The sequence below is a fragment of the Pongo pygmaeus genome, chromosome 6 (assembly GCF_028885625.2).
Source record: "Pongo pygmaeus isolate AG05252 chromosome 6, NHGRI_mPonPyg2-v2.0_pri, whole genome shotgun sequence".
Classification (NCBI taxonomy): domain Eukaryota; kingdom Metazoa; phylum Chordata; class Mammalia; order Primates; family Hominidae; genus Pongo; species Pongo pygmaeus.
This window is the reverse complement of record NC_072379.2, coordinates 99,633,295-99,654,600: the sequence shown is the minus strand read 5'-3', so window position 1 is coordinate 99,654,600 and position 21,306 is coordinate 99,633,295. Positions and strand designations below refer to the sequence as shown.

General features: G+C 36.4%; 1 protein-coding gene across 4 annotated transcripts in view; it reads right to left on the bottom strand.

Moving 5' to 3' along the window:
• The window catches only part of MAGI2 (membrane associated guanylate kinase, WW and PDZ domain containing 2), a 1,485,052-nt gene that overhangs the window by 508,751 nt on the left and 954,995 nt on the right, over positions 1-21,306 (bottom strand). For all 4 annotated transcript variants that reach the window (XM_054494395.2, XM_054494398.2, XM_054494397.2 and 1 more), the window contains exon 4: positions 12,983-13,198. In XM_054494395.2, coding sequence (XP_054350370.1) covers positions 12,983-13,198 — 216 coding nt within the window. The remainder of the gene's footprint in view (positions 1-12,982; positions 13,199-21,306) is intronic.

Here is a 21,306-nt window from a genome sequence, read left to right as displayed (position 1 = left end):
TGTTAAGAACAGAGCAAACTTTGTAATAATGGGAGGGAAATAACCAAATCTCACACGCCAACCAAGCTTGCCTGTGTCAGCTACTCCTGCGAGTATTCCTAGTCCCATGCAGTCTGATGAGAAATATGTGCATGTAAGCATGTCCTTGCACACATCATATATATATCAGATCTGTGGTTTGAGAATTCCTGGACTATTTAAATTCTGACTAGGGAGAAGGAGCCAAATAACCCATGCATGTTTTACCTTTTTTATAGTGGCGTGAAGCTATATTTGATTAGGAAGTGGCCAAGGAAAATTGTCCTTTTTGACTTTTAAGATGCATTTCTCTGTATGCTTTTATTGTTAAATTGGAAAATAGTCTTTTTTTTTTTTTTTTTTTTTTTTGAGACGGGGTCTCGTTCTTTTGCCAGGCTGGGTGCAGTGGTGATCTTGGCTCACTGCAACCTCCGACTCCTGGGTTCAACTTATTCTCCTGCCTCAGCTTCATAAAATACAGTGTTTTCCTTATTTACTGCTAAGATGAACAGACTTTATCAAACACTGACATTTTTTGTGCATTCCCCATTGTGTTTCTGTGTCTTTTAGATGTCGTTCAAACCAGAACAAGAATTTTTTTTTTCACTGACAATAAAAACAAAGAATATTTCAGTAAAGAAGAAACACCTCTTCTTAAAGAATGCTAAGGATGAAAAAATTTTCTATGGGCCTAGGACTGTTGAATAGAATTCCTAGAAATTCTATAGAAACATTGGGGCACAAAACAGACATTTGTAACATATAGTCTTATAAACAATGATCTATAAAAACATATTTTATTAATACCTACACTTTAACTGTTGTGAAGAATTAAGAAATTTAATTCCTTTCATCTTGCCTGCCCTGAGGGTTTTGTTGAATTCAGTAAATGTAATTTTCTCCTTTCCATAAGAAATTCAAAGGGCTCAAAGATCTGTACATAGTGCAGGGACTGAAAGCGTTTAATTGGGAGAGAATAAATGTATGTATTTGTGCATTTAGTTCAGTCCTTATAAATTATGTGGTTCTGGTCCAGTCTAAGGTTTTGATATTACAAAAATATGCATAGCAGCCATTCCGTTTGCTTTCATGTTTATTGCCCTGCCAGTATCTAACATGTTGCCTCTCAGGTATAAGACCAATGATAAATTAGAATGTCATGGTTTTGAATGTCCCCACCCAGTTTCATTAAAGAATAACCAGAAGCTAAGATAAAACCATTTCAAGAAGAAGAAAACATATTTTGTATCTCATCCATATTTTCATGTGACACGGTCTATGTATACAGTTAGCATGCGGCTTTCTGTAACTGCTGTCTTTTGAAATGAGGGAAAATAATTGAAGGATTTGTTTTTAAGGTAGATAGCAAAATTTATTTCTTTAAACTGTCATAAAGTTTGAATTTCCAAAATTTATTTTACTCTGTGATTTATATTTATAGTGGCTATGTGACAGCTTTTAAGAAATCCAATAATTTTTTCTCTTTGTCTTCATATTATTTCTTCGGAAGTAGGCATGGCTGGAAAACATGAAAGCTGAGAGAAAAAAAGGATCGGGGAACATATTTGTAGTTCATAAAGAGGAATAATTTGAAATGTAAACATTTTTTATGTTTCCTTTAGAAATTCCCCGATAACAACAAATAGCCTCCATAAGAAGCAGTAGAACATAATGGTTAAGGCTGGTGTCAGGCCACCTAGGTTTGAATCTGTCCTTTAAAGTGGGATGTTGAACAAGTTATTTAATAACTCTGTGGATGCTTCAATTTTCTTAACTGTACAATGAGGATAATGAAGTTACCTACCTATAAGGATTAGATGAGACTTATCTATAAAGTGCTTAGAGTAGTAAACTGCTAGAATATAGTAGGTGTTCAGTAAATGTTATATATTATTACCACTGAATTCTATTATTTATAATACTAAATGGAGTAGTTAAGTTGGTCAAGCAATTTAAATGATTTCTGCCTACAGAAACAAAAGGTACGGTCAATTTTCTGTAATTTTTAGATTAGGGGTTTTCAAAAAGTAATGCAAATGTCAGAAAAGGATATACATAAAGGTAGTATTTCTTCTTTAAAAGGTGTTTGCATCAGTTCAGCTTTTCTTCCTCAATAGAGACATGTAATGGGGTTAAGTAATATAAAGGAGGAAAAGCAATCTTCAGAAACCACGCATTCTTTTCCGAGTTCTCTATTATATTCTCTAGAGTTCTGCATTTGCTTTTGTTGGGCACCAGGGGCTGCTACCGAGCTACAAACTTGGCATCACTTTGGCACCTTTGAGAGCACTGATTTAAAGCAGAATCAGAAACACAGCTCCCCAATTTTATATTGGTCCAAAGCTTGGTCTTCTCATATACCCCCGGGGCAACTTTGGCTTTCTAGTCTGCTTATAACTGACTCCTCCTCACTCTGGTTTCTACTCATTTGTGGTAGTGGCCACTGTGTTGGATGTGATGGGGCTTAAAGATTTCTCCATGCTTTTGTGCAAACCCAATAGTCCCATTAAAAAGTGTGTTTGTTATATTGATCTAAGGTTTTATTGGATTGTGGTGGAAGGACTGTTTGCTTCACTGCTGGAAGCTGGCTTAGAATTTGAACCACAGGCTCTTGTAAATAAATCAATACTTCAGGGTTGATATTTGAACAAAAGAAAAATATCATTGTGTTGATTTTTATATATGGGAAATTATGATTATTTTATTTCTAATATATAATTATTTGTAAACTTATATAATTGATTTTTCATCGTGGCTGTACTATAGATTATACTCTGTAATGAAAAGTGTAGGACACATTTCAGTGTCTTCAGAAAGGGAGCAGTCACGCATTCTGCACAGCCAGTTGATCAAAAGAAGTCAAGATTGTCAATTATTGCTCAAAGAATGCTCTTATCAATTTTCTTACTTTTCCTAAACCTTCTAAAATGAGAAGAATTCTAATATGGGTACTAAAATATTTGCACATTGTATACTGACTTTTTTTTGCTCATCATCTAATATATATATATACATATATAGATAGATATATATATATATTTTGACACAGTGAAACATGCACATGGTACAAAATCCAGAAGCACAATGGAGGAAAACAGTGCAAAGCAAGCTTCCCTCCTGCTGCTACTCCCAGGGCTCTAGCCATCAGGTTAGCAAGAATAATTATCTTTGTGATCCTTCAGAGATTTTTCTATGCAAGTTGATTTTGACTTTTAGTCAGTTTTTGACTCTTCAGTGCTCTGAAGTGGTTCTAAGTGCTAAAAAAAATTCATTGTAATTCATATATAGGATATGAGGCCGGGCGCAGTGGCTCACGCCTGTAATCCCAGAACTTTGGGAGGCCGAGGCGGGCGGATCACGAGGTCAGGAGATCGAGACAAGACTGGCAAATACGGTGAAACCCCGCCTCTACTAAAAAAAAAAAAAAAAAAATACAAAAAAACATTAGCCGGGCGTGGTGGCGGGCGCCTGTAGTCCCAGCTACTAGGGAGGCTGAGGCAGGTGAATTGCGTGAACCTGGGAGGCGGAGCTTGTAGTGAGCGGAGATCGCGCCACTGCACTCCAGCCTGGGCAACTAAGCGAGACTCCGTCTCAAAAAAAAAAAAAAAATATATATATATATATATATATATATATAAAAATATATATATATAAAAAAATATATATATAAAAAATATATATATATATAAAATATATATATATGAGTATAAAGAGGTGGTGGCCCTTAAACAGTGTGGCAAATATATCTATACCATATTTTTGCAGATGTAAACAACTGCTTCCCTTTATTATTTGAGGCCAAGGAGAAAACATAAGTCTAGAAGGAGATATTAGAATCAGGGAAAGTTAGTGTACTGTTTAACTATGCTTCTGATTTTTGGGATGATACCTCAATCCAGGAAGCAGAAATCCCCAATCCTGTGAAGAAATGATTTATATATGTAATTTTTTAGAATTTATTTTATTTTTGAGACAGAGTCTTGCTCCATCGCCCAGGCTGGAGCACAGTGGCGCGATCTCAGCTCACTGCAACCTCCGCCTCCCGGGTTCAAGCGATTCTCCTGCCTCAGCCTCCCGAGTAGCTGGGACTACAGAGGCGTGCCACCACGATGGGCTGATTTTTGTATTTTTAGTAGAGACAGAGTTTTGCCATGTTGGCCAGGCTGGTCTTGAACTCCTGACCTTGTGATCCACCTGTCTCGGCCTCCCAATATATATGTAATATTTATAAGCAAATTACATCTCTTCTATTCAGGGGTCTAGCCAGGGATATGTGAATTACTGAGAACGCATACTTCATGCCTCAAAATTATTTTTCTTCTATATCTAAAACCCACAATTAGTTATAAATTGTTTGAATTACTAAAAGAACAATATGGAAAATTATGAAAATAGAAAATTCAAAGTCTGTGGGTAGAAGGTGACAAGGAAAATATTTCCTAAGACATAAAAACTAAACTGAAAAGAATCACAGAAAGATTAGTAGAGGAAATTATTTTAGATTAACAGTGGAGAAGAAAATATCTAAAGATATTTATCATAAAGAAACAAGTCCCCCAAATCCTTAACAAAGTTTGGGGTGAAAGAAACTGATACAAATGTTGACATACTTAAAAAACCACAGCAAGGTATGAAATAAAGAACATGCACATACAACATTTCTTAGAGCTTGCCTTCAATTTTTTTTTTAATCAGGAGCATAGTATTATATAAAACATGAGGCCACTTTCTGAAGTTCCAGGAAATTCAAAGGAGATGAAAGAGAAAATTAGGAAGACTTTAAATTTGATCTTGATAATTCAAGAGCTATTCTTTGGGGCGAAATTGTAGTCAAAGTATTTTTTGATGAGGGCAAAAAGTCAAACGGGAAAAAACATCAGAATACCGTTCCCATTGATAGAGTCAGGTAGAAGGAATGGGTGCTCAGAGAGACCTTATGCCCCCTTCAGAGAGAAAGGCCAGTCCTCAGCCAGAAATAACTACAGCCATCACTGACAATAAAGTAGCTGCGATTTCGCACCAACAATCATAATCTCTTTCCTGAGGAGAACTATAAGAAACACACGGGCACGGGTGAAAATCAGACCTACAGAGAATATATGACTGTGATTAGAAAAAAAGCTTAGATTCTAAGAATGCCTGGAGAACCTGAAGAAACTTAAACATTTTCACAATTCCATGGGCTTTCTGTAACTGCTGGAGAAACCTGAGGTGCTACGCTGGTTGTTCTTGTTCTGCCTTCCTCACTCATGGATGAAATCTCCCTCACACACAAATTACGTAAACTTGCAGAGAAGTAGAGAAACACTCTCCCCAGAGATTGAGTGCATGCAATGCTGAATCTGTTTAAGAGACGAAGAGGGCCGGGTGCAGCGGCTCATGCCTGTAATCCCAGCACTTTGGGAGGCCGTGGCGGGTGGATCAGCCGAGGTCAGGAGTTCGAGACCAGCCTGACCAACATGGTGAAACCCCATCTCTACTAAAAATACAAAATTAGCTGTGCATGGTGGCACATGCCTGTAATCCCAGCTACTTGGGAGGCTGAGGCAGGAGAATTGCTTGAACCCAGGAGGCAGAGGTTGAAGTGAGCTGAGATCACGCCAGTACACTCCAGCCTGGTCAATAAGAATGAAACTGTCTCAAAAAAAACAAAAAACAAAAAAACAAAAAGGACTAAAGAGGTTCACATCCATTACTTTCAGTTTAACCAAAGCATGACTGTGCCTTGATTTAAAATGACACTTCCAAAACAAGTCCTGATTTCCCTTACTAAAATGGTATGTTTACAATCACTATAATAGTTTAATATTAATAGTAATTACCATTATAGTTATAAAATTATTAATAGTAATACTATAATTACAATCACCACAAACTCTAGTGATATCATTACTTTTTAATTACACCTAGATAGTCAGAACATTTCACAGTTAGGGCAGTTATAACTTTCAATCAAGAAAAGATGGAATACCGGTCATTTATAGATGGAATATCTAATTTTAGAAGGCTAACTTAAACTAGCCCCAGAAATTTTCCCATTCAATGGAGAGATAAAACCCAGTACTCTGGGAACAAGATCATAAAATTAAGCCCTTCTCAGCCTGCTCAAAGAAGATAAATATCTGGGTAGATACACAAATCGCAGTCTCTGTGAACCCACACAAAAATAAGCAGGGCATAGGCGTTGGGGTGGTTTCAGAGTGAGGCATTATTCACAGGAAAACAGCGAGATTCACTAGGGAGGACATAATTCTTCTGACAGTGACAGGGTCTCATTCACAGAACCAGGACTGATGGTGCATGCACAGTCAGCGTGCCAAGCAGCACAGGACCTGGATGCGGGTCCGTAATGGTGAACTGAGATCATTGCTGAGGACACTCGGTGATCACATAAGAGACACTCTGTTTGCTCTCCGGGAGATGCAGTTCATTTGCACTAATTGCAGGCTTGGGGGCCTGGAGAAGGCAGCTCTGTGTACACATACTGTATTCTCTTTGTTGGTGAAGGTAGCTCTCATGGGCTCTGTTCCTCTTGGCATTGTGTGTGTGTGTGTGTGTGTGTGTGTGTGTATTAACAGAGAGATTTAAATGCTTTTAAAATATATGTGCATTTCTAATTCTTTGCACTAGGCTTACTAATAACTCGTGAGGGGAAGCTACAAGATAATAGTGAATTACTTTCCGGAAAAGTTTAGCAGGTAACTCATGAAATAAAAGAAATCCAAGAAAGCTTAACCTAATTACTCTGGTTTACATGATCTTGCTTTCCTGAAGGAGAGTTCAATCTTTTAAAAAATTCAGTCGACTTATCTATTAACCATCTATCTATCTTTGGTATTGCCAAAGCTAGGGAGGCTGGCTAATTCTCATCTCTAAGAATATGTATTTTAAAATGCACTTCTGTATACTTTTTTTTAGTTATACAACTTTTGAAGGAATATAGGATCAGGGATATATCCTTCAAACTTAGGAAACACTGCATATTGAATATACTGAATAGTGTAAAATGAGCATGAAAGGAATGTCATCAGTTGATACAGTAAAACTGACATCCTCTAGAGATTAGACAAGATTGACTAAAAAATAAAGATTTACTAAGTACTTGAAACATTTAAAGATATATGCTAATCGCTGAACAGGCAAACAGAAAAATTAAAAAAGTCCTTGTTCGGTCAGGCGCTGTGGCTCACGCCTGGAATCCCAGCACTCTGGGAGGCCGAGGCGGGTGGATAACCTGAGGTCAGGATTTCAAGACCAGCCTGACCAACATGGAGAAATCCCATCTCTACTAAAAAGTACAGAATTAGCCGGGTGTGGTGGCTGGTACCTATAATCTCAGCTACTTGGGAGGCTGAGGCTGGAGAATCTCTTGAACACGGGAAGCGGAGGTTTCGGTGAACCGAGATCACACCATTGGACTCCAGCCTGGGCAACAAGAGTGAAACTCTATCTCAAAAAAAAAAAAAAAAAAAAAGGGCCTTGTTCTAATAATGTTTACAATACATATATGGGGATGCCAGACATGCACATTATGAAAAGTTACCAACAAGTACCAGGCTAATACCTTCCAAATATATGAAAAGTGCAAATTGTATTATTGTCATTCAGAGATGATCAATTTTAACTTTTCATTGTGAAAAGTCAACAAGGGATTCCCAGGAAATAAGAAAAATTTTTATTGGATTTTGAGTAAAGAGAATTCAAATGTGGGAATGGCCTGATCACACAGGTGAAAATGTTTTGTGTGTGTAGTGTAGATGACAGAAGGGAGTTTATATACAGGATTAATGGGGGACAATGCTAACAGAGATGTTCTTGTCAAATGTAGGAATTTGAACCAATGGAAATGGAAGCTCATTCAAGTTTTGAGGATAGTTGCATGTTTTTGTTGTTGTTGTTGTTTGTTGAGATAGGGTCTCACTCTGTTACCCAGGCTGGAGTGCAGAGGCACAATCATGGCTCCTTGCAGCCTCGACCTTCCTGGGCTCAAGTGATCCTCCCACCTAAGCCTCCCAAGGAGCTGGGACTACAGATATGTGCCACCAGGTCTGGCTAATTTTTATATTTTTTGTAGACACAGGGCTTTGTCATGTTGCCCAGGCTGGTCTTGAATTCCTGACCTCAAGTGATCTACCCACCTCAGCCCCACAAAGTGCTGGGATTACAAGTGTGAGTCATCGTGCCCTGCCATGACCTAGTTTTGGTTCACGAATTTTTACCTACGGTGGAATAAAAGGTAATTGGATCAGGAAGGATCCTGGAGGCATACAGATCCGTTAGGGAACTATAGTCCACAAATGAGTTAGTAAGGCAGTGCTCTAGGATGGTGCAGTGATATTTCGAAGGCAAGGATGGGAGCCAAAGGCCCTTTTGTGCCTAATGAACAATACCAACACTGGGGAAAAGAAACAAAATGATAATTCTGAGGAATATGGGTGAAAAGTAGAATTAGAGAAATCAGGTAGAGGGCTTTGTGAATTGGTTTGCTTGCTTGTTCTGTGGGAGAAGAGTTTAAGTGAAATGTGTTGCATTTAAGTTGCGGAAGTAATGCTTAGGTGATGCTGTCCAGTTGGCAGTAGTTAGAAATATACCATAAACACAGGAGAGCAGTAAAGGGTGCAGATAAATCTATAGAATTTGAAGTCATGGGGCTGACATCAACTCTAACAAGATAAACAGAAAGATGAAAATATCTAAATAAAGGTGATGTTAAGGTTTCCAGGGGATATAAATTTTAAACATCGGTTCAAAAACAATCTGTAAGGTGATGTAAGGATACACCATACTTGTCATTAAATCTAACATCACTGCTGTGAGCCTAGTAAAAGACAAATACAATGGAATACAATGTAGACTAAATCCTCTAAGCTGCAGGATTGCGATTTACTTTGGGGAGGTCAGAAGTCCCTTTGTCTTTGGCATGGTTAACAGTTCTGGGACATGTGTTGGAGAGCGGATGAATTCAGGTATTACTAGATCCGAATCTCAACTCTGCCAGTAAATAAACTTTTACTTTAGTTAAGGACTTTAAGCAAAATTTCAGTATCTCCTTCATAAAATAAGTATAGAATTATTATGGGATTAGAGATAATATATGTATTATATGTCTGGTCCATTGTTTGTATCCATTAGAGGAGAGTGGCCATTATTATTTATTTTTATGTTTCTAATTTTTTATTATTGACAAGGATAAAACTACATATCTAAGGATAGAACTGTATTGATTTCCACTACCAAGGCAATGTATGACAGAGGGAGAAATATTTCTGTCCTGACACTGAAAAATCATTATATGGTTTTACTAGGCACCATGGGCTAACTCTATGTGTCTGGTGCAATTTTGAGCAGAAGGAAAGAACACTCAGTAAAATAAATATTCACATGTCATGTGAATTTCGATAACATTGATAATGTTAGCAGAACTTACTGAAGAACTTATATATTTAAAGGTGGTCATTGACTTTATATAGATAAGGTCTGAGAGAAAAAGAAAACTGCAGTTTAAGTATAATCTCTAGTTCAAAGGAGAAAAGATGAAAAAAAAATAGGTATCAGATATAAACCGAGGAATCACCTACAACCTTTATTTACTTAGAGCAAAGTTTTGGTTAAATATATACAAAGCCAAATATTGGTAGATTTGATGCTTGTACATGCACAGAATTTTAAAAACTAGAAATTTTTTATACCCACAGAAGGATGTAAGTTCACTGTACATGATTTCAGGAAATAAAAGCAATATGAAGTTTTTGGTAACTAGAAATTTATAATGCCACTTTGAAAGATATACAGGTAAAATAGTGGTTATATGTTTATACATCACTAAGAAATATATTTATGCTTGTATTTGGTTATATAAGACTCAGGATAGCATGGAAGCCAGACATATGGATTGTGGACCAAGTTTTCCTACATATGAACTCCAGTTACTAGGCAAACTATCTCAGTTTTCTAATCTGTAAAGTAGTACCTAGTTAACGGGACAGTTAAGATAATTAAATGAACTAATACCTATAATGAGGTTAGGCCACTCCTAACACATGGTAAGCATTCAAAAGAAGTGAATTATTTTATTGCTTATTACTATTATCAATATTCCTTTGTAATGGAATAATGTTACCTCAATATGCTTTTTGTATTCTCCAAATGTGCCTCATTGATTATAATATTTATGCTCTGAATTGAAGTCTGATATTAATTATTACTATAGTTAGTTGATATAGGGCAGCGTTAACTAAAATTTAAGTGACATGTTTCTCTCTCTCTTTTTGTTTGTTTGAGACGAGGTCTCACTCTGTTGCCCAGGCTGAAGTGCAGTGGCACCATCATGGCTCACTGAAACTTGACCTCCTTGGGCTCAGGTGATTCTCCCAGCTCAGCCTCCCAAGAAGCTGGGACTACAGGTGTGTGCCCCATGCCTGGCTAATTTTTGTGTGTGTATGTGTGTTTTGCAGAGATGGGGTTTTGCCATGTTGCCCAGGCTGGTCTCAAACTCCTATGAAAGTGATCCGCCTGCCTTGACCTCCCAAAGTGCTGGGGTTACAGGCATGAGCCTCCGCACCTGGCTAGGAACATGCTTCTCAGTCTTCTTTGAAATCTGGTGTCTGGTGAATGTGAAGAATGTGAAGAACATGAAGGCAGGGCAGAGACACTGTGCTAAAAAAAAAAAAAAAAAAAAAAAAACCAATGTGATGAGTTTCAAAAGGTGAAGAGTTGGGAAATGTGTATCAGAGGAGGTCAAAGAAACTCCTAAAGTCTCTACTCAATAAACGTAAAGAGAAACAAAGACATTTCAAGGACCGGGATTGTCAAAGGACTTCTAATACTGGATGATGTACCATTTTTTGGTTTGAGACTGTTCAGCTCATTTTTGAACAGTGGGTGAAGGGCTGCCTGATTTGTATATCTCTCATCTCCCCATAACAGGAAAGAAAAGCACAGTATAAGGGCCACTTGTCCAGCAGGCTTATTTACAGAGCCACTGTTGGCAGTATCCATTGACTGTCTTGAAAACCTAGAGTTGGCTAATAGTTGTTCTCTACTATCGTCATGCTGAGGAATCCAGAGACAGTCATATGGCTAGGGTTGATCAAAAAGAGTTCAGTTTTATCCAGTTTCTCTGGGGGTGATGAAGACCTCCTAACCATAAAAGCACATCATCCTTATGGGTAAGGTATGAATAGAAGGAAATTTTGCTTTCTAGATTCAGTAAGCCCCATAATTAAACAAGTTTCTAGCTTAAAAGTCTGTGGATCAAGAATAGTTCATTTTATTTGCCCTACACAGATAAGAAATGAAATTGGGATCAATGATCCTGGTTTAGCAGGAATATACTTTTTACGTTTTTAACCACAAGATGTTAACCAGTAAGAAACTTTGCAAATGTTATATGACCCCAGCCTCTGCTTCTTTTGTGGTTATTGCTTCAACCCAGCTGAGTTGTTCAGCTTCTCATATCAAAGATCAGCTAAGAAAGCTATGTACCATCGATTTAATTCTAATGTAATTATATAATTAAAAGCAAATATTTTGACACAGATACTTCAGAATCAAAAAAGAGGAAGGTATCTAATTGCTTGAAAATTGCCACATCATTTCACAGGAGATGTTACATTACTTATAGTTATTTTTAGCATTTGTATCTAGAAATCAATGACGCTAGAGTCAGTTAACATATTTTAACTAACAGATATTAATGGAGGAGGTTGTCCTCCTCTGAGTAATCAAGATGAAAGCACCTTAGGTTTTATACCTTGATTAGCACAAATTCGATATTTGGTCTCCTTATGTTCATCTTATGTTCAATGAAGAACAGTTTTATAGGCATTTTGAAAAAGGAAGATAAAAAGTAAGCTTATGAAGTTGTTCCTTGATAAAAATAACAGCATAAAAATTCCAATACTATGTTAGTTCCTTGATAAAAATAACAGCATAAAAATTCCAATACTATGTTAGTAGAGAAACAGCACAATAAACATGAAAATATAGACATCAAAGTGGTAATAAGAAATACCTTAAGAATAATATGTACGAAAGGTACACACGCTAACAGTTTTTTAAGAGCTTTAAATACGGACTTTAGATTTTTTTAATGCCCACTGCTATGCTACCATTAAAAAATAAATAATAAAATGAAATTTTGGAAACTTACTCCAAGAGGCTACCAAAATGCCATAGTTTTGTTGTTTTGGTAATATTTAATTATGAATAATTTTATTTTAAAAATCTATTTCTGATACTCTATTAAGTAATAAGAATAAGAAAAATGCAAATCCATACTTTGCACAAGCACATTTTATATTTGTGTCTAATTCTTCACATATGTGGTACAATGATTATAAATCAAGGGCACAGCTATTATTTTGCTTCTACAAGGTAGTGGCTTCACATTGTTAATGTATAAAGATACATTCTTCATGTTTCCAGATCAGGTGGTAAGGAAAAAGAAACAAATATATGGGCATTCTGCAGTTGTAGCGATTTTGAAAATTATATTCATTGAAGTTGTAAACTAAATCACATGACAAACTCTACTGAGAGAACTGCAAGCATAGCAAGATTTCTAAGAATAGATTTTCTCTAATATTAACAAAGACCTCAAAACTTTACACAACCATATATAAGACTTGCAATATCTTATAGAAGTTTTGATCATTCACTATATTGCTACTAATATTATATAATTGAAATAAAATATTAAAGTAGTTGAAAATATGCCAAAATTTTTTTTGACATATTCTTTCAACTTCTGTAATTCCATGTCCTTTCCATTTGATATCATAATCTTCTCTCTTTGAAGATAATTAAAATAATTACATGTGAACACACAGATATAAGAAATATATATGTATATATTTATCTTACTATGTATCTGTGTATATATCTTACTATGTATATGTGTACATATATATCTTAGATCTAAAACAGTAAATTTATGAACCCATAAAAAATGTAAATGACTAACCTGGTGTTACTACTACTCCATTTCCATTGACCACAGGCCTCTCTTCCTCTTCCTCCTCAGGAGGCTCTATACTGGCTTTCTCCATGTTGCTCACTGATTTATTCCTCTTCCGTTTTCCTTCAGCACTTGGAGTGGCTCCTGGAAGTATCTGGTCTGTTACATTTAACAATAATGGTGCTGGTTCTGCTGGCGGCTTTGGGGTACCGTAGTAATTGTCTGCAAACAATACCAAAACATTCTTGGAGTTAAATATTTCTTCTACCATGTACATAATTTGTGAAGAATGGAAATTATATTAACACATTTTTATCCTATTTTGTATGTACATACATAGACACATACATATATATATGGTTTTCTATCTATGTGTCTCTCTCTCTATATATACATATTTATTTGTTCCTTCTGTTGCATTGGACTTTAATGCTTAGAGATATAGATCTATCTTTATTCTCATCTTTGTGCCAAACCAAAATATAGTCTTATGTGTTATTCCCAAGCGGTACATAGTTAATTTTAAAATTATCCGAATTTTTTATAACAAGACTTGATTATAACCTTTTAAAAAATGATTATGTTAAGAGTACAGGTAATTTTTTTGTAGTGGGGTAATCTCACACTATTCTGAAAAGGCAAAGCACGTTCTGCTATTCTGTAGCTTTCAAAGGATTATGGCTATTGTCCTTGATGTGCACAGCATCCTGCCTAGAGCTGTATCCCCATGCCAGTCTAGTGGTTCCCATGGCTGCTGACAGTGCGCCTGCTGCTCTATTCACTCTTCAGATTACCACAGCTTTTTTTTGCCCATAGCTCCATTATCTGAGCTATGGAATAATCTTTTTCACCCATCCATCTGCAGCACTTTTTTGAAAAGAGAATCATTCTTATTTATTCCCATATTAAAACCTAGCATATAATCATGGAATAAATGTTTATTAAGTGATCACCTTTATTATTTCATTTTATTGAGACAGAGTCTTGCTCTGTTGCCCAGGCTGGAGGGCAATGGTGCAATCTTGGCTGACTGATACCTCCGCCTCCTAGGTTCGAGCAATTCTTGTGCCTCAGCCTCCTGAATAGCTGGGACTACAGGCGTGCGCCACCATGTCTGGCTAATTTTTGTATTTTTAGTAGAGATAGGGTTTTGCCATGTTGCCCAGGCTGATCTCAAATTCCTGACCTCAAATGATCCTCCTGCCTTGGCCCCCCAAAGTGCTGGGATTACAGGCATGAGCCACTGCACCCGGCTGTGAACATCTTGATATGTTCAAGGTAAAACACTTTATTTAAAATATCCTAAAATTTTTATTGGTAAAGAACATGGGTCATATTTTTCTGAAATCAATCTTATAGCACAAACTTTGAACCTATATCAGTGTTTTCAGTTAATTGAGTAATTTATGCACTTATTTGCTCACTCATTAAAATCTTTATTGGTACTAAGTTATGCACCCAGGCACTCCAGTATATGTTTGAGAGAAAAAGGATGAATACAATATAATCCTTGTCTTCCAAGATGCTCAACAGTCCAGTAAGGGAGACCAAATTTGATGTCAAACAGAAAAGCATTATAACAGGAAATAGGAGTAAGCACTGCAATGGAGGAGATATACAGGAGGAAGGAAGCACACCTCACTGTCTGCAAAGGTCACTAAACACATTTGGGTAAAAGATGTGCTGTGAAAGGAACGACCATTAACCAGAAGACATAGAATTTAGGCTTGGCTTTTTTATATAACTACAAGCAAGTTACTTAACCTCTGTAAGGCTCAATTTCTTCATCTATAAGTGGGGAAGAGCAATAATTGTTCTAATCACCTGTGTTCTGGGCTGCAAAAAACCACAACCTACTCAAGTTAAATGTGATAGGGATGTGCTATATAAATATATAAGATGGCTAGTTGAGGGATATATTAGTCCGTTGTCACGCTGCTATGAAGAATTGACCGACCCCCGTAGTCCCATCTATTCTGGAGTCTGAGGCAGGAGAATGGAGTCTGAGGCAGGAGAATGGCATGAACCTGGGAGGCGGAAGTCGCAGTGAGCTGAGATCACGCCACTGCACTCCAGCCTGGGCAACAGAGCAAGACTCCATCTCAAAAAAACAAACAAACAAACAAAAAACAACAAAAAAGAATTGCCCAAGACTGGGTAATTTAGAAAGGAAAGAGGTTTAATTGACTCACATTTTCACACGGCTGGGGAGGCCTCAGGAAACTTACAATCATGACAAACGGGGAAGCAAGCCCCTTCTTCACAAGGCAGCAGGAAGGAGAATGAACACCGGAGGAACTAACAAATACTTATAAAACTATCAGATCTAGTGAGAACTCACTATCACCAGAACAGGATGGGGGAAACTGCCCCCATGATTCAATTACCACCACCTGGTCTCTCCCTTGACATGTGGGGATTATGGGGATTATATTTCAAGATGAGATTTTTGGTGGGGACACAGTCAAGCCATATCAAGGGGAAAGCCCGAAAAACCATGAGAAAAAATGGCAGAAACACAGGAGTCCACTCCAGACACTTATGTTGCCTTTGATAGCCCTGAAATCTCCAGATGGTTCTACTGCCAAAGGGACAACCCACAGTGCAAACTGCCTCCATGAGCATGGGCTCCAAAGTGTCCTCAGCTGCTCTGATTCACTCATTTCTAGGCAGGATCATCTCATTGGCTGAGCCTCCATCATGTGAGAGCACTTGGGCTTGCCAAGGAAGTAGAAGAGATGTGCACTCTTCTTTGATTTCAGTAGAGGGAGAGGGAGGTGGAGCCCTACCATCCACCGATTTTATCTCAGGAGCCTCCCCCGGTAGAAAAAGTCTCTCCCTCCACCCCCCCTCCACCCCCGGTAGAAAGGGCCTTGGAATGCTGGCAGGTAGAAATGACAAATCTCCACTCCATTTTTCTTCTCCCTGGGTTGTTGTGAAGACGAAGTAAGAATGTATGAGAAAGAGCTTTATTAAAAAAAACTGTAAAAATTGCAGTGGTTTTAACGGCAGTGTAAACTTCATGCTGGCATAAGGTGAGCAAATATTCTGAAGGCTAGCTGTGCCAATAATGCCATTGCTCATCACTATAGATATTCACAGTAAGAGAGTAATGCGAGAAAAAAAATTAAGTTGTAAAGTGGTTCTTATCCACATACTATAAGTATATAACTTTTTTACAGTCGGCAAAGTGGATAATGTATACACTTTGCTAAATGTTGCTATCTAATTTGATTTTGAGCATTTAAAATGAATCAGACCTCTATATGTACCAGACAAATTCTGAGCAAACAAAAATGAACAGTTGCTCCCTGGTATCAATGAACTTTTATATTTCAGCATTCCTAAAGGGTAGCACAACTTTCGGTATGTTGCTATGTTTTCCATGGAATCTCAACGCATACTTCTTATCTAATAAGCATAATGTAAAACTAAATAATCTATGCATATCCCAGTAAATGACACATGATTTTAAAGTAGTATTCTAATATTTTTAATACCTTTAATATATAGTACTAAGAAAAATGGATCACACTTCAGTGGTTTTTTTTTTCCTATTTGTCTTGTCAATTTTAAATTTCCCTGAAGTAAAAAAACCTTTTACTAATTAGACATAAATGCATAGCTCAGGCTAAAAATAAATACTAAATAACAGATCCTGCTAAATTTATATTACTAATTGTACCTATTGGTATATGATGTGACTATAAATTATAGAGCAATATTCTATTTCTATAACTGTATTTATGAAATTAACACAGATTAAATTTTATATGTAAAAATATGAATCATTAGTTAAGACATTAAGATTATCTTTATTGGCAATAATAGCAATATAAAGGAAGCACATAAATAATCCATACTCTTACTACACTTGACAAATGTAATTCATAGAGAATAAGCTACCCTAAGCCAACATTTTTATCTCATTGCATAAGAACCAGGAAACCAGAAATACCTAGACCAATGGTTGAAGAATTAGCCAAGCAGTCAGGCAGCTAACTCACTGAACTGACTCCCTGATATAAGTATATACAAATAAATGTATCAAGGATAAAATGTGCCTTTTAGGTAACATACCAGTATTTTTCAGAAAAAAATAATATCAAAACTGTTTTAAAATACAGCTTGGAAAAATTGATCCCTTAAGGATGAAGTGCCTATATGCATAGTGCCTGGATGTAGAAAATCTAAAATTAAAATAGACGAACAAACAAAACCTCCACAAACCCACAACAATATGGTGTAATGCTTAACAGCATAAATCCTAGTGAGATAAACCTGACTTTGAATCCTGTGTCCCCTAATCTCACTACCTCTTTATATCCTTAAATCAATTCAGTTAAAGTGGGAATGTGGGGATGTAAGATGACCACAGTCACAAAAGCAACTATTACTATTACTACTGTTATTACCACTACAACTGTTACAATGTGCTAACCTGCACACTGTCATTGGCATTTTACATAAGTATTCTTGTATCAAATGGGGAGTAGAATAACTCTTACCCCACAGTGCTGTTATATAGATTAATGATACTAAAAGGATATATGACGTGACTAGATCAGAGTAGATGCTCAAAATAGGCTGCTACTTTTGGTATTTATTCATCACAATACAGCATGATGTCATTCTGCCTATGCAGTTAAGAAAATAGAGACTAAGACATTAAACTATTTCCTAATATTATATATAAAGCAAGTGGAAAACTTATATCTCTTTGACTTAAGAACCTCATCTCTTTTGAAAATACGCTGTTGCCTTTTAAGAGAAAAAAATGTGTGATGCAATCGCAACCTGCCCAGAACTCATAGAGGAGAACTTCATTCAAAACCGCAGTCAATGAACACAAACGCATCAGTTTCAGAAGGGAAAGGCAAAATTGCTACCAAAGCATACAGCAAGGACATTTTAGGAATTTTTTCCATCCACTCCTTTAAAAATAAGTGTGTGTGTGTTTGTATTTTGAGGAGAGTGCAGGCTTTTCTAGAGCACTTTTCATGGAATATGTTTGTACTTGTGAAGAATGATCTATACATTAGCAGTTTCTTTTAAGTTTAATATCAAATTCCACTAACTTATTGAGTACAACAAAATGATACATAAAATTGTCCCCTTAATTCTGTGATATTTGGATAATCTATAAATTTACATAGTCTTCTTTGTAATCAATGCCTGCAAAATAAGAGAGAAAGTCATTTCAGGACCCTGACTTATTCTTCAGTTTTTTAACTACCTATGAACAGATTCTTTTTTTTATAAAGGTGTGGCTATGAAAATGTGGAACAGGATGAATGTACTCTGTTATACAAATAGAAAAGTTGGCCGGGCGCCGTGGCTCACGCCTGTAATCCCAGGACTTTGGGAGGCTGAGGTGGGCAGATCATGAGGTCAAGAGATAGAGACCATCCTGGCCAAAATGGTGAAACCCCATCTGTACTAAAAATACAAAAATTAGCTGTGTGTGGTAGCGCGTGCCTATAATCCCAGCTACTCAGGAGGCTGAGACAGTAGAATCGCTTGAACCTGGGAGGTGGAGGGTGCAGTCAGCTGAGATCATGCCACTGCACTCCAGCCTGGTGACAGGGCAAGACTCCATCTCAAAAAAAAAAAAGAAAACTTTTCCAAAAATTTGAATAAAAAGAACAGCACATTGTCAATAATTTATTTTGTAATAAAAACATTTAATAAATGCCCATTTACACAGGACACTCACACAATTTATTGCAAAGGGAGAGGGACTAAAATAGATTACGAACTAAACCTGCCAGGCAAAGTCCTTGCAAAACCTAATCCCTTACCCATTTTTAGGCAGACCTGTCCCTAGTTCATCTGAAAGCAATGAGAATAGCTTTCTAAATAACTTTTCATGTACTGTACTTGAAACCATCGTGGAATTATTCTTCTGCTTTCTCTGTAGTCAACTGACCTTTGTATAAAAGTTGTATTTTAAGTTTCTAAAGTGATGATTTTACCTTTCTTCTGATTCCTCCCAGATTTTTTCACATTGATTTAGTGGTGAGGCTAAGGGGAAAAACAGGAATACAAAACGATTTCAACGAATTTTAAACTGTTTCCTTTTTTGTACCTCCAGTCTTCATTGAATGCTAATGGATACCAAAATATTATTTTCTGAGATGCACCATATTCTTTATGCTTTTAAATTCCAGTATTATGAGAAGAAATAGGGAAGACACTAAAAACTAATTTTAGGCATGAGGAAATGTAAAAATGCTAGTAGCAGATACTTTGAAATACTTTCACTTACTTCCAACACCTTTTTTCTTTAAACAAGATCAGTTTTCATGATGGGAACATATCATCTGTTATTACTTTAGTTTATTTGGCTTTTTAAGTTGTAGACTCAGATGCTTACTCTGTTGTTTCAATCCTTTTGGTGTATAATAATATGTGTAGATTTTATATCAAATAACCATAGATCCTTCCATATGGCTCCCAAGTGGAGATGGGTTTTACAAAGGTAATAAATATACTTGTCTTCAAGATACCACACAGATTAAGGTCATGACTTCTATTCCTCCCCAATATTCTCAGTCCTTTTTTCCCATTTTGGTAAATGGAAAGAATGAATTTTGGATAGTCGTTCAGTAGAAGAGAGATGATTGCCTGCAGGACCCACAGGGCATGCAAACAGCGCAGCTCATCAATGGTATTCCCAGAGAGCTTGAGGATATATCTTCGTGTTGGAAACAATATGTGGCAAACTTTAAATGGTTGAGAATCATATTTACTTTATAGTTTTATAAATGAAGCAAATAGTTTGATGCTTGGCCTCTTTAATAGCACCTGCAAAAATTGACTCTGACATTAAACAAAGAAAAGATTTAGGGTTCCAGCTGATCATAATTATGTTAGAAAACTTGCGAGATTGTAAGTAAACAATCATTTTATACACATCAGAGATTTAGACGTATATTAATAGAAATGGATAAATCATCAAAGGACCCCAAATTCAAACTTTAAGACATGTTTAACATATTAAACAAGAGATAGTAGTGAGTTAAAACTAGTACCAAAAACCAGTCTAACTCATGTCACCCATGGCAAAAGAATCATAGTCATATAGCTATAGTTAGTAAATTAGAAATTTTGTAAATGTAAAATGAAGTGAGTAAATATAACCCAGAAAATATTCTACTTTTCTCAAATTGGATTTTCTACCAGAAAATAAGACAGAAATTCTTACTGCAGAATTCTTTTGTCAACCAATTTTTGATATTATTTTTGTAAGCAGCTCTGATGCTTACACTTGGTCCTGAAAAAAACAAAAATGTATCATTTCCTCATCATGTCATATGTAGTTAGCAGCTTGAAACCAAGATGCAGAAACTCCCTGACCTCGAAAGATAATGTCTTTTTCTCTTGTGGTGAAAAAGCATTAATCTTACATGTGTCAGAAATAAGAAAAACATACAAAATAGCGTTTTGTCATCAATACTTATACTGAACAGTACACTGCTGAATTTTTAGAAATTCAGTGTTTAAGTGACTTTCAGAAAGTCCACAACTGTACAAAAAGTGGGAATGTTTTTTTTCATACATGGAATTGAATTATTCTTAACAAACCCCACCTAAGAATTTCAAATTTGTTGTAAATTAAATTAACGCTGGTTTCACAATGTGGTCTCCAATGACATACATTCTGAATTTACTGTCTTTATTATTCACCAGTGCTCTCCAGAAAGTCATGCAGATAGTTAAATTTGACTAACATTGCCTGAAACTTGTTTGCAAGTCCTCTGAGGTCATTCTGACTGAATATTCATTTATTCACATCAGCTAATGTAGACAGGCACAGGATAAATCTTTGCTAAATGTAACTGTCCACAGACTGGCTAGGGAAGGTGGTTCGCTCATGTAAAGGAAATTGGACACTCTTTCCTTCAGTGACTCTTCCCTTCACGTGTTATCAGAGTAGCTCAGAACATTTCCCACCTGTGCCAGATAGCAGATGGAAAGAAATTATAAAGAAGTCACATATGATTTGTTGATGTCAAATATACATCTGCTTCCAAAAGAAGGCATTTGAACATTTATAACTATAACATAAACTTTAAATTCATGAGTATATCCCATTTAAATAATGTATTAAATCCCTTAGAATAGCACTATCTAGTAAAAATGGAATGCAAGCCACAGATATGAGCCACATATATGTAATTTAAATTTTTTTGTTTTTACTTTTGTTTTCCTTGCTAAAGGAGATGGGGATTTTTTTTTTTTTTTTTGGGACATGGTCTCGCTATGTTGGCCAGGCTGGTCTCAAACTCCTAGCCTCAAGCCATCCTCCTACCTTGGTCTCCCAAAGC